Genomic DNA, 14229 nt, shown 5'->3' on the forward strand with positions numbered 1-14229 from the left:
GTTTACTTCGGGGTACATTTTAGTCCCAAATTTTTTAACAGTGTCAATGTAATCTCTTATGTGTTACAAGTTCTAACAGTGTCATTTAAATCCTTTCCGTTAAATTCTAACAAACGACGTCAATTTTTGCAGTATGATATCTGACATGATATTCCATTTCCATGTAATATTTTATTTATTTTAATCTTAAACAATTATTAAAATACAAAGAAAAAGATCAAAAATAAATTCAAAATTTTGCTACTAGCATGGTTCAAACCCAGGCGCTAGTGAAGATAAAGAGGCAAAGTAGAAACTATGTGAGCTTCTTGTCCAATATTTCAAATATTTTTTATATATTGACCAATCTTTCTGACATCCAAGTGTTGCTACCCATTAATTTTTCTTCGGACTTATTTTTAAAATATTTTTGTCAAAAAAACAAAACTAAATATACCGAATTTGATTGTTACCAAAACTTTTTTTTTAGAAGATTGACTTAATTGATTGCTATCAATTACTAAAAGTCTGGTTATATAATTATAATGGACAAGCCATTAGTCCCCCTATCTAAACTAGCGAACATGTCTATTGACACAACTTAAATGATGCATGAATCCTACATGTCAATATCAATGTGTTAAGACCCCTCACTGATCCTAACATAGTGCACTAACAACTCTCGTAATCCACTCTTCAAATTACTACACAACAAAAATACATATATGCACAAGACAACATAATCCAGGGTAACTCAACCATACAATAACTCTGCTCAATCAACCCATTATCTCGTACATGCAGTCACATAACAATTACAATTTACATACTCAATGTATCATAATATTACCACGACCGATAAACCACTCTCAATACAACATCAAGACTCGCATAAATCAACATTTACTCGATTAAATAATTTTAAACTATTAGTTTTCATCATCTCAACTCCAACAATTGTCAAACAATCATCTAAAAGTCAAATAATCAAAATCTGCATTTTATACTATGGGCTTAGCACGACTTAAAGTATCAACAAAAACACAATAACTTCTGTGCTGAGTACAGTGTACAGCACAATGACGCTGAACATGGTTTCCTATGCTGAGCCCATACGCACTAAGCATGACATCCTAGGCTGAGCACGGTCGCAATGGGTAGAACATGAATTATGCTATGGAGTTCGTAAATGAAATCCGATTTTCCTACTACTCACTTCCAAAATCGATCCAAAATACAACATACATATTATAACATATTTATAGTGTATGGTTTAATCAATTTTCATACATTAAACCCACTTTTCCCAAAAATAATGTTCATCTGAAAACCTTTTAAACTTCATAAATGGAGGAAAACATCAATAATTCCAAAACAAAAAAGTCATACATAACCATACACGAAAATTCATCATCAATTCATCCAACAACATTATAACAACACAAAACTCAGAATTGATCAACACAAAATACCCTATTAAAGGTTAAGGACTCCTCTACACTACCTCTCATGCATATACCCTTTATTAAGGCAATCTTCCTATTAATTCATAGCAAGCAATTTAATTCTCTAACTTGGTTGATGTTTTCTTCCTTCAAGCCTTAGCCTCCCCTTTACACTAGCCTATTTCTCTCTTCTTTCTACGTACGTACTGACATAGTTCTCCCAATTTTAGGTTTGTCTATTCATCTTATTCTTAAGGTAAATAAATCTCTTTATAATTATAATTTTGGCCTAACTAAATATAAGTCTCTCTCTACCAATCCCTTAATTCTCTATTATTCACTTTTTTTACCTAATTTCTCCATTCTTCTAATTTTAATTAAATAAATTAAAATAAAATATTGTTATTTAATTATTAATAATTCTAATAAATCTACTAACCTATATTTACTCTCCACACTCCCACCATGAGGCCATACACCCCTATCACCAAAATTTAATTAATTACTACTACATAATAATTAAATAAAGGGTTAATACCATTTTACCCCCCTGCCATATAGGTCTTTTCTGGTTTTGCCCCCTGTAAATTTTTTTTTTTGAAAAACAACCTTGTCATTTCAAAAAGCTAACTTTTTAGCCCCTAAAGTCAAAATCCGCAGGAAAATCCGAAAGAAAATCCGCAGGAAACCTGCAGATTTTCCTGCGGATTTTGACTTTAGGGGCTAAAAAGTTTGCTTTTTGAAATGACAAGGTTGTTTTTCAAAAAAAAAATTTACAGGGGGCAAAACCAGAAAAGACCTATATGGCAGGGGGGTAAAATGGTAATAACCCTTAAATAAATATGCAAAATTCATAAATAACCTAAATAAATAAAATAATCTAAACTTAGGTGTTACAACCACGACTTCATCCACAAGCTGGGAGACGCGCTCCTCTGTGCTTTCAAGAACACTCTAAGTGTCTTTAAGCAATTTTTTCAAGCCCTCCACTTATGTTTGTTAGATATTCCTTTCCTCTGTCTCTTTCTCGACGAGCGCCTTCAAATCATCCCTTATCACCATAATCTGCCTTAAAACCATCCTGCCCTATCGGGTATGCTTTTTCATATTAGTCACCCAGACATCGTTCTCTCTAGGGTATCCGATCGCTACTTTCACAATACCTTCCTTGCCAAAAAGCATCTCATAAGCTGGACCTCCAGTAAAGATGACAGTTGAGAGGGAGAAAGGGCAAAAAGCATCAAATAATCGCCTAAGAAGTTCTTCGACAAAGAAAAGTGATTATCAGCAAAAACTGTGGCATCAAAGGCTGGGTTGCTCCGCAAAGGAGGCTCAATATGAGTAGGACAATTCTTCGTTCTCTTTTGCCTGGAATACACACTCAAATCCTCTGATGGCAAGTTATAAATAGTTAAACTTCTCTTCACTTTTCTTACATCTCATACTTTTTTCTATATCTATTCTTCTGCAAGTTTTTCCTATAGCAAAAGGCCCAAAATACCACAACAAAAAGGGATGCCATCATAGTTGCAATGATGAACAAACAAGAAAAAGATAAAATGACGATCTTAAAGAAAAAGATCGCAGAGACTTGGTTTATGGACGACACCTTTATGGGAGGATATAAACCATACTCTTACATATGTCAATCCTCATTAATAACATTCTTCACAAAACACCTGAAATTTCAGATCTAGTAAAAGTATTCTACACTAACCTAAATATTCTTGGAAAAACCTTGATATCATCAGTAAAAAATGTAAAGATAGAGATCCACAAAGAATGCTTTGGGAGAATGTTTGAAATACCCTTCTTAAAAACATCCTACAAATCTGAGAAATCCCTAGAACTCAAAAATTTCAAAAGGAACATAGACCTTAAATATCTTATAACTAATTCCACGGGGATAAGAAAACTTCCTTTCAGAACAACGCTCCTAAAACCAAACGTGTGAATCCTTCATTATCTTATAATAAGAATCTTGCCACCAAGACGATTATGTCATCAAAGACAATATTTTCCCTCTTTGGCTCCTCACACCAAACATTCCAACAAACTGGGTAGGTGAAAATTTTCATCACATTTCTCACGCAAGAGACAAACCCTTAGCAAATTTTTCATATGGGGCAATGATTACAAAAATCCTAATAGCTTTCAAAATTTATAATCTTAAGGAAAATTCAATGTCATCAAACAATAAAATCAACTATACCTGCCTCAGAAACATGAAGATCAACATAAGATGTAAAGAACTGAGAAACGATTTGGAAAACAAAGAAGAAGAAGAAACATAAGGAATAAAAGACATAGACATAAAACAAGTTTAGGAAATTTGCCAATTCATAACAAGAGGAGTAAAAGAGATGAAGAAGATGATCTAAAAAGGATAATGACACTTATGATAAGCATATGAACCCATTTATGTGTTTGATTTCCCTACCTTTAAATTTAGTATTTCCTTTATGTAATTTAAATTTCTAATAATATGATTCTGATGTTTTCCTTTTCTCTATATTGTCCTAATTGTCATTGCTTGCATATTTATTTCTCGCAATGCATCTTTATCCGCATTTTTGATCTTAACAAATGGGGAGAAATATACTCTCAAGAGGAGTAGGGTATATTCTCTATCTAACTCAGAGGGAGTTTAATCACTCCAAATATATTTATATTGATTCTTTTATCACCTCCCTTAAGAGATGTGTTGTCATCATAAAAAAGGGAGAACATGTGGAACCTTGTTTTGTAGGTGATATGATTTTAAAACGAACATCTAATTTTGATGATGACAACTTATGATAAGTCAAGTGAACTATTAAACAAATAAAGAGGCAAACCTTGTCATTAAGGGTTTGATGAACTTGATTGTCCGATGATGGCGAAAAATGGAATGCAACTAAAGTCTCATTTGAAGCTACTCAAGTATGTGACAATAAAAAGAGAAGTATCAGGAAAAAAACTTGAAGTACTTAGGTTCCTCCTACATTTAACAGTGTGTAAATAGTTGTTAAACAAAAGGGCTTTATCGTAAAAGCGCAAAACTAAAACACATACACAAAAAAACATTTTTTCAAGTTGTTTTATTGAAGAAAACATCTCCAAAAATGTCTTAAAGCTGTGCCAAATGACTTAGGAATTGTTAGAACAACTAGAGGAAATTTTTTGGCTTATCTAATCGATTATCCCAATTCATACTTACGCTCAAAGCAATTGGGATAACATCTTAACGATGTGCAATAACTAGATATCTTTTATTTCCTTTTGAGAAATTACAAACAATTATTTTAACTATCTAATCGATTATGAATATGCGTCAATAGATTAGATAACGATAAAAAGCATTAATTTCAAATTCCTTTTTGAACCAACCTCAGACCTATAAATAGAGGTTCCATTTCTCATTCCAACCCATCCAGAATAATGTTTTGACACTTTCATCTTTCACACTCTCTTTAAACTTGTTTTTAACTTTCTCTCACTAATGTTTTAGCCTAAGTTCTTTAGTGAGAAAAGTCATTTTGTGAGTGAAATACTTTTGTAATTCTAGAAAGGGTAGAATTGTAAATCTACCAATGGAATATTTTGTATACACTTTGGTTGAGTATTATCCATTTAGAGTTTTATTTGGGTTATAAGCTAATCTTGTAAAAAGCTTGTATTTGGGATTGTGTGATTAATCCTAGTTTAGGTTGGAGATTAGCCAGTGTTAGAATATCCTAGGTTATTGGTCAGTTAGGTATTTAAACCAAGATAGGTTAGAGCTTAACTCCTTATTAAAAGCTTCATTAGTTTGAGATCAACCGGGTGTTAAAATCTCACAGGTTTTTTTAGCTATCTTGTGTAAAAAAATTATTTTGAGCTCAAAGGTGTTGGAACTTGGAGACTAACCGCTCCAAGGTTCGTGTTTATGAAAAAAGACTAAACGATTCAATCCATCATTGGAAAGGGAGATTGGTCACTTCACTCTCAAGATAATTTAAAAAGTAAAGACGCAAACGCCCATATCTATAGTCTTGTATTATTTGGTTGAAGATCAAGCATCATTTCCTTGTATAAGGGGATTCGTGAGTCTTTCATACTAAAAGGACTCAACGTTTATTGGAAACTCTCAAGATCAATTATTAGGGACAAGACTATGTCATTATTTACTAAACATATATAATTATTGGTGTTTTTCTTCTTCCCTTAACTCTTTTAAATTTCACAATTTATTTTATGTATTTTTATTTTCTACTATAAAGTTTTCAAAATACTTTCAAACTCTAGTTTTATTTCACAAAGTTTTTCAAATCCACAATTTTCTAAACCACGCAATTCAACCCCCTCTTTTGTGTGAAGTCCCAAGTCCGACAAGTATAATCTACACACATTATCCTTTCCATAAGGATTCCTGACCAACACTACATTATATTTCAAAGATGAAATTAGCGTCCAACAGAACTTGGAATGCCTTTGTTGTTAACTCTGCCTTTTTAGAAGACTCTCACAGTCTCCTTTGACATATTAGGCACTATAATCAATGTTCAACTGGTGATATGGCAACCTAGGATTTATGATAGTCTTACCGCAAGGAAAAATGGCGAATATATCAACGTTGTCTCCCAACCATTTAACTAATCCTTCCTTCACTTAAAACGAAAGACCGACTTCTATCCTTATCGACCTCATTAAATCATCTCTAACTGGACGGTCTCAAAGTCTTAATCCAGAACTGGTCTTAGAACCTTTACTTTGACCCCAAATGAGGGGCATAACGTGTCTCCCATCACGGTTTCTTATTTACAAGCGCCGAGGTCAACTACATCCATCACTCTGTTGGCTTCCTTAACTTTTCCTTCGGGGATGACAACAACCGTTAAGGGATTCTTCAGTATCATTCTTGTATCGGGCGATCTCCACGAATGTCGAATTTGATTACAACTGATATGTCAGAATCATTGTGGTATTTTTATTCATATGTACGGGAGAAGCCATGACGTATAAGGTCGCAAAAAATGGCTGACTGAGGATGCCATTTTAGACGTTTTCACATGGAACCACAAAGAAATTATCTAGTGTCATTTTGTTACCCCCTTCTCCCAAGGAGACCAATAAGTACACATGTGTGCATGGAAGAGTATAAGACTCTAGGAGACTATGAACTTTGCACGACCTTAAATATTATTCCCTAAAGCCAAGCTCAGTGAAAATTTTGAAGTAGATCATATTGCAAGAACTTCCATCATCTACGAGGATCCCTGAGACACAATGATTAATGATGGTAGCCGCAATGATTAGCGAAAGAGTAAAATTGGGAATTCCGTCCACCTTTTCACGATCTTGAAACCTATGATTGGTCTATCACCTCTTTACTCACATAATGAGAAGAAAAAATTTCTATATCCTAAAGGAGGAGACTCTGTTTGTCAAAACTGATCTTCACCGATCTTGTTTATGACAAAAGTTGACCAAGAACTTGATCTGAAGAATTTTGAAGGATCTTTTGGTAGGAGATTCGAGATTGCTTCCATCTTAACGTATCAATCAAAGCGATTAGGTTTGAATTGAAGGATATCTTTTGATCAAATCAGAGACCTGATTATGGAAATTTAAAGGATTCAGAAGTCGATTCTCACCAACGGCGCCACTATTCCTTACTAGAACCAAAAATATTGGTGCTGATCATTGATGCGATGGTGTGAGCTGCTCCGATGCAGTTGCGCAGGACAGACCTGCAAGATTTTCACTCTAACATCCAAATTAATTTTGATTAAAAGAAATAAGTTGATACCCAAACAAATATGAGTTAAGGTACGAGAATTCTTGTAACTACGAATATGAGAACACGTACTATAATACCCTACCAAATTTCTACCATTGTCATCCCTAAAATTGAGTGAATTATGAATTAAAACCATACATTTTTTTTTCTGCTCAAGTGGTAATATTTCTCTTTTTTCTTTATAATAAATAATTTAAAATATTATAAACAAATTAATAATTAAAAATTAATACTATATTGACCTTAATTTTTTAAATAAAAATAAAATATTTATGTTAATACGACAATTAAAAAGATATTGGTGAAGTAATTTACAAACAAAGAGACAAATCCCATCACAACATTAACACAATCAATCAATTAGTTAATCTTTATCTAAAATGATAAAGCATCATTTCAAAACTCAAAACTTGCACCTTTCTTGTGTTGGAGGGTCATTGATTGTTGGAGAAAGAAACACCTAATTTCAAAATTAACATTCAACATATACTAATCAAAACCAATTTCAAAATTTGAATGAACCATGGAAATTATGAGGAGGAAAATATTGTGGGATCGAAAATAAAGCACTATAATGACAATAATAAAAACATTCGGAGTAAGCACATTGATTACAAATTATACTATTTTTGTCTTAGTTACAAATTATAAATTGTAGTACTATTTTTATTTAAAACCACAAAAATAAGTGATTGATAATTTCAAACCTCAAAAATTATAAATTACAAATTGTAGTACTATTTTAAAAAAGAATTATGATAGTAAAAAAAGAAAATAATAATCTATAAACCCTATCGCAACTTATAAAAATTAATATTATTAAATAAACGCTATCACCAGAGTTATTTATATTTATCTTTATCTTTGTATGTGAGAATTTCTAATAATTATAATTATTACAGTATTATATTGATTATGAATTAAAAAAATAAGAGTTTAATAGTAGTACACTGTGAATGTAAAAAAATTACACATACATCCAATTAAAATGGTTTAAACTTTAAAGTGCCAAATCATAAATATTTTAAAATTTATAATATAATTTGACGCTTTACATGGTCGTCATTGGTTGACGATATAAAAATAATTTACATTCTCAGATCACCATCCCTTTTCTTAAAAAATAAATAAGAAAATAATAAAATAAATAAATAAGAAAATAATAAAAAAGAAAAAAGAAATGAGAATTAATTTGTTCACCTGATTTCGCTGGTACCCATATGAGATTCACATGCAAATGTCAAAAACCCCCCAATTTATTATTTTAACCCTCTAATTTTGCCGGCTTTGGTCCGTTTCTACTTAATACGCCGTCGTTTTATCCCCTTCTTCTCTCTTTCTTCTCCTCACTCGTCGGTTACTCTAAAATACTCAAATCCCACTCTTTTCAATTTCATTTCTTCACACTACTCCGTGTTGACTCACTCTTTTCAACTCGCTCTCTCTGCATTTTCTTCTCTCTCTTCATCTGGTACTCTCTCTCTACACTCGTTTCTGATCCGTACGATTCACTGTAATTTATAATTTCTCTTTCGATTTGTGAATTTTCTGAATTTCGAATCGAATGCTTCAATCATGCTTGTAGTTTTAAGATTTAGGATTGTAATGTTAGTGTGATTGTTCATGCAGATTTTGATTGTTTTCTGAAGTTCATGATGAGATCTTGCTGTTTGGTTTTTTAATTGTATAGTACCGATTAGTTTTTTTTTTTTTAATAATTTTTTGTGAGATTTAGTTTTGTTACTTAGTTGCTTCGATTTTGAACTGAATCTGTTGATATTTTTTTAATCGATTTTGTGTGTTTTTAGTTTGCGAATTGTGATTTAATAGCTTTGGTTTTTTAGTTGAAGCATGGTTAATTATGTGTAATAATGCTTGTGCTGTGTTTGAAGTGAAATTTCAGTTCTCTACGATTGGAATTGGCTTTTGCAATCATTGATTTTCTTGGAAATTTTAATATATGTCTGTGTTTGTGTTCACGATATCTGAGATTGAGAACTAGGAAATAAAGATCAATGGTGTTGTAATAAGATCAGGAAATAAGATCAGTGGTGTTGTAATTGTGAATTTTGATTTGGTGAGATATGGAAAGCTAGGAGTGAATAGATCATTTTTTGTTCTGTGGTTTGTAAAGGTTATTTTCGTGATTGTTTTTTGTTGTTGTTGAGATCAGATCTTGACTTAAGAGTGTTGTATTTGAAGTGGAAGTTCTGCTCTAAGGTTGGAATTGACTTTTGCAGTAGTTGTTTATCATGGAAATTCAATATAAATGCATGTGTCTATATTTGCGATAACTTGAACTGAAACTCAGTAAATAAGAGTCATGGTGTTGTAATTGTAATTTGGAGATATATGGGAAACTAATAGTGTTTAATTCATTTTTTGTTCTACGGTGTTAATTTTTCTATTTGGTGATTGCTTAATTTTGTCAGAGTTCAGATCTTGACCTAAATGTTTTGTTTTAGTTGTTAAATCCAATTTATTATTTCACTGTACTTGTTTTTTTTCTTCTTTTTACCAAAGTTAAATAAATGGTGGTTTGAATGGCTGTTAGTGTTGAATTTGATTGTCTGTCTTTGTTTTTGATATCAGATTGTAGTTGACAAGGATGTCCAAGACAGCTCTTAAGGACCTCAATACCATTCCTGTAACTGAAAGGAAGAGCGAGGGCTCTGGTAAGACGTGTTTGACAAAGACTCCGGTTGACAATGCTACTGAAAATATTGAAGAATGTCAAAAGCAGAAAAATTGTTCCGCTGTGGTTTCCCCACATGTGAATGGAAATCAGGCTGTCCCTGTAGATTCTGTTGTAGAGATTGGAATTGTTGAAATAGAATACATTGAATCCGAGAACTTGAACGATGTAGAAGATATTGATACTTGTCTCAAGGTATTCTTTTATTCATCTTTTTTTAGGTACGTGACTAGATGTGTTTGAATGGTGATAACTGTTAAAATTAGTATACAATGGGCATTTGGGTTTTCCCCTTCTTTTTATTCATTTAACTTGATTTTTAGCTTTATATAACATAAATTCAACACCTACGTTTTGTCAGTATAGTTATTAGCTATTTGGTTTGTTACAGACCCTCTTAGCTGCTCTTGACTCAAAGGATTGGGTCCTGGTCTGTGATACTTTAAATAATGTACGCCGTTTGTCTATATTTCATAAGGAAGCAATGCTTGATATTCTGTAAGTACTGAACTTTTTTCTTTAATGTTTTCTGAATGAAAGATGATTTTTAAACTGAAATATCATTACTTAATACATTATGATTTTTGTTTGGTTTTACTAAATATTAAATTGTTCATATGCTATTTGATAAACAGGGGGAGTGTGATTACACATATTGCCAAGGCCCTGAAAAGTCCTAGGAGTGCTGTTATCAAAACAGCCGTTATGACATCTGCTGATATTTTCTGTGCATATAGTGATCTTATAATAGATTCTCTGGATCCTCTGGTAAGTCAGAAGAATTCCTTATGCGTACTCATTATTTTGCTCCCTTAAGCATTATGGAATCTCATCATACACGTGAGTAGGGGTGGCAAAGCGGGCAGCCCGCCCCGTTTAGGCCCACCCCATTTAAGCCCGTCCAAAAGCGGGGTGGGGCGGGCCTACTTAGGTGTCCGAGCTCAAAAGTCATGCCCGCCCCGTTTACTAACGAGTTGGCGGGTTGGCGGGCCGGCCCGCTAATTTTATTTATTTTTTTATTTTACAATTTGATTTACCACATAATTTTAAAAAAATAATTATAACCAAAAAGGTCGATAATTTTTTTTTAAAAAAAACGCACAATAGAACTTCAACATATCTTAAGTCCAAACAATTCAAAAAATAAAACAAATACAATATCAACACCTAACTTTCTCACTTCATATAAACTTTTATATTAAGCGATTCCTTAATAGTTAAATCCAAAATTTGTCACCCTTATAGACTCATCAAATCCCTCTTTTTCTTAAAATCAACATCTATTTCTAAAGAAAACATGTGAGCTAATGTATTAACAACTTAATAATTATGCATGTTATACAACTGTTCTTTTATTTCAAGCTTTTCCAATCAACACATGTATTAGAAAGTTATAGAAAGAACGTTATAATTATAATTCAATTTGTATGTATAGTAATTTAGAATACAATTCAATCAATAAAATTCTAAGAGAAGAGTGTTGTTTTTATAGTTAAAGTTACTTTAATTGTAAATAAAAAATAATTTTTTTAACAAAAAGCCCGCGGGCAAAACCCGCCCCGCCCCACCTCGGCCCGGTTGTTTAAGCGGGTTAGGCGGGGCGGGCCAACTTAAAGTACCGAGCTGAAAACCTCAGGCCAGCCCGCCCAAAATGGCGGGTCAAACGGGCCGACCCGGTGGGCCTGGCCCGTTTTGCCACCCCTACACGTGAGATAATAAATTGACATTTTCCATATGGTGGATGCAGCTATTACAGCTTCTTCTCAAGTCTTCACAGGACAAACGCTTCGTATGTGAAGCAGCTGAAAAAGCCTTGATATCAATGACTACTTGGATTTCCCCTATTTCATTGTTGCCAAAATTGCAACCATACCTTAAGCACAAGCATCCCCGTGTTCGTGCAAAGGCATCATCATGCTTTTCTCGAAGTGTTCCACTACTGGTATGAGTAACCTTTATGACTTTTACTCATATTGATGACTGTTAATATTGGCCTCTTGTACTTTAAAATTATTTCTAGAATTGTGTCCTATGAAATGATTTTCTTTGCTGCAAATAGAAAAGTAACTAAACCAAGATTTTAGGTAGCAAAATTAATGATGCGGGGAAAGAACATTGGGCACCATTAACGTTGAAATTCCATAAATTCTTACGTTTGTTTTGGACATCTGACTGAATTTATAAAAGTTGTTTCAGTCTCAAATTATCTAAGAAAACTTCTTATATCTGTATTTAATTTGGGAATGGTTTATAATGATCATATATGTATTTTTGTTGATATATTATATTGCCGAACACATGAAAATGAAATAGAAGAATATTTTGTGATGAATCAAAGATCAAAGATTTAGTGATCGATGAAATGCCCTGAATATATTAATTTGTTATTGGGGACATGCATTATTTTTCAAGGTTAATGGTTATCTGTTAAACCTGCTAGTAATAATAATGACCTTATTTCTATTTTGTTCTATCATGCAATGCTCTGAAATTGTTTATGAGACAATCAATATATATTGATATATACTTATATACAGGTCTCTCTCTATCAGTCCATGTCTATCTCTATTTCTATGTTGTTTTGTTTTAAAAAAATTCAGTCTGTTCGCTTCAATAGTTATATCAGTCATTATGCATGAATCATTACAATTCCTTATAATGTATCTGCATAAAGAGCTTAGTTATATTGATTGCTATCTTTTTTTTATTAATTTGTGTCGTCGTGTAAAATGATCAAGGCTTTTGTTGAAGTTATAGGTAGGGTTTTAGATGAAGCAGGAGGGTAAACTAATTCTAAGATATTCTTTAGGATAAGATCTTAGATATTATAAGGTATTTTTCAAATTATATGATATTCTCGATCAAAATTCTGCTGAAGGGTAGGGTATTTCCAAAATGATTTAAACCACAGCTGCACTCTTAATTTGTTGCATGCCCTTTCTAGTTAAGCTTGAAAATACAATCAATACGGCCATCATATTTTTGTGACTAAATGTGGAGCATTTATATTTTCTCTTTTGTTTGGATAGGGTGCAGAAGGCATAAAGACATACGGCTTCGACAAATTGATTCAAGTAGCTGCATCCCAGTTGAGTGACCAGCTTCCTGAGTCCAGAGAAGCAGCTCGAAGCCTAATTCTTGAGCTTCAAAATGTTTACGAGAAATTTCACAATCTCATGCCAGCAGCAGCTGTATCTGAGGATCTAAAGACTGAGAAAGCATCTGAGGATCCTAAGACTGAGAAAGCATCAGATGATCCTAAGACGGAGACAGTATCTGAAAATTCTAAGACTGAGACAGTATCTGAAAATTCTAAGACTGAGACAGTATCTGAGAATCATAAGACTGAGACAGTATCTGAAAACCATAAGACCGAGACAGCAACTGAAGATCCAGATACCAATACAGAATCTTGGGAAAACTTCTGTCAGTCAAATCTTTCTCCTTTAAGTGCCCAAGCTGTACTTCGTGTGACCAATATTGCACGGGATGGTCTTGTTTCATGACACTTACATCAGTTAGTGCACTTCATTTTTTCTGATTTGCATGCCATTTTCTTCTGTAAATACAGTGCGACAATTGGGATGTTTTGAGTTGCAGTTCCACAGTTCCAAGCACGTATTGAGCCAAAGATTTATGGTGTATTTTTTTACTTAGCTGTGGTTACCCATGCCTACCCTTGATTGATATTTGATAGATATATACATTAAGTTTCAGGCATTTTCTCCTTCAACATTTTCTGTTCTTTGAATTGCATGTAAGTAATTGAGTTACTTCTATTAAATTCACAAATTCAATGTGGATTTCCATTTCGGGCATGTAATGACTAGTTCTATGTTTTAATTGTGTAGTCTTGTTTATCTCATACTTGTAGTTGTAGATTTTTAGTATTTTACTTGCTCAAATTTTAGAGGAAGAATAACCTGCTTTTTTAGGGCCATTAACTTTTTTTGATTTGAAGAATAATAATCACGGGTCCCATCAATGCTGATTGGTTTCTTATCATCCTCTCATTTGAAACTGACCAGACAAGCCACTGAAATTTCAGTCTAAACAACTAATTAATTTTTGCTGATCTGTTTTTGCTGGACAGTTCAAATGTAGTAAGGTGACAACAAACTGGAACTCAGTGAAAGCAGCATCTATATTTGTGGTTGGAATAGAACTATCACATACTGCATCATTGATCATTCACTTTACTATTTGTCTCTCAACTTTCAGAGGGTATAGATGTTTGATCTTAACTTCACTTCATGAAATTCACACTGTAATTCACTTACTTCATTAAATCTTATACAATTGGAAACTTTACTATCTCCTCTCAACTGATTACAACATAATTTAGAATA

The 14229-nt window shown here is 32.9% G+C and overlaps 1 protein-coding gene across 1 annotated transcript; it reads left to right on the forward strand.

Annotated features, from left to right (window-relative positions):
- Positions 1 to 8465: 8465 nt before the first annotated feature.
- LOC131652753 (uncharacterized) lies at positions 8466 to 13745 on the forward strand. Its single transcript, XM_058922710.1, has 6 exons — positions 8466 to 8656; positions 9778 to 10075; positions 10272 to 10378; positions 10516 to 10648; positions 11628 to 11822; positions 12910 to 13745. The coding sequence occupies exons 2-6, from the start codon at positions 9794 to 9796 to the stop codon at positions 13384 to 13386; spliced, it is 1194 nt and encodes a 397-aa protein (XP_058778693.1). The 5' UTR covers positions 8466 to 8656; positions 9778 to 9793; the 3' UTR covers positions 13387 to 13745.
- The last annotated feature ends 484 nt before the right edge of the window (positions 13746 to 14229 follow it).

Source organism: Vicia villosa, linkage group LG2 (genome assembly GCF_029867415.1).
Source record: "Vicia villosa cultivar HV-30 ecotype Madison, WI linkage group LG2, Vvil1.0, whole genome shotgun sequence".
NCBI lineage: Eukaryota > Viridiplantae > Streptophyta > Magnoliopsida > Fabales > Fabaceae > Vicia > Vicia villosa.

Coding starts and splice junctions, on each gene's coding strand:
- LOC131652753 (XM_058922710.1), top strand. CDS start 9,794: ATGTCCAAGACAGCTCTTAAGGACCTCAATACCATTCCTGTAACTGAA. Junction 10,379..10,515: donor GAAGCAATGCTTGATATTCT/GTAAGTACTGAA, acceptor TTTGATAAACAG/GGGGAGTGTGATTACACATA. Junction 10,649..11,627: donor TAGATTCTCTGGATCCTCTG/GTAAGTCAGAAG, acceptor TGGTGGATGCAG/CTATTACAGCTTCTTCTCAA.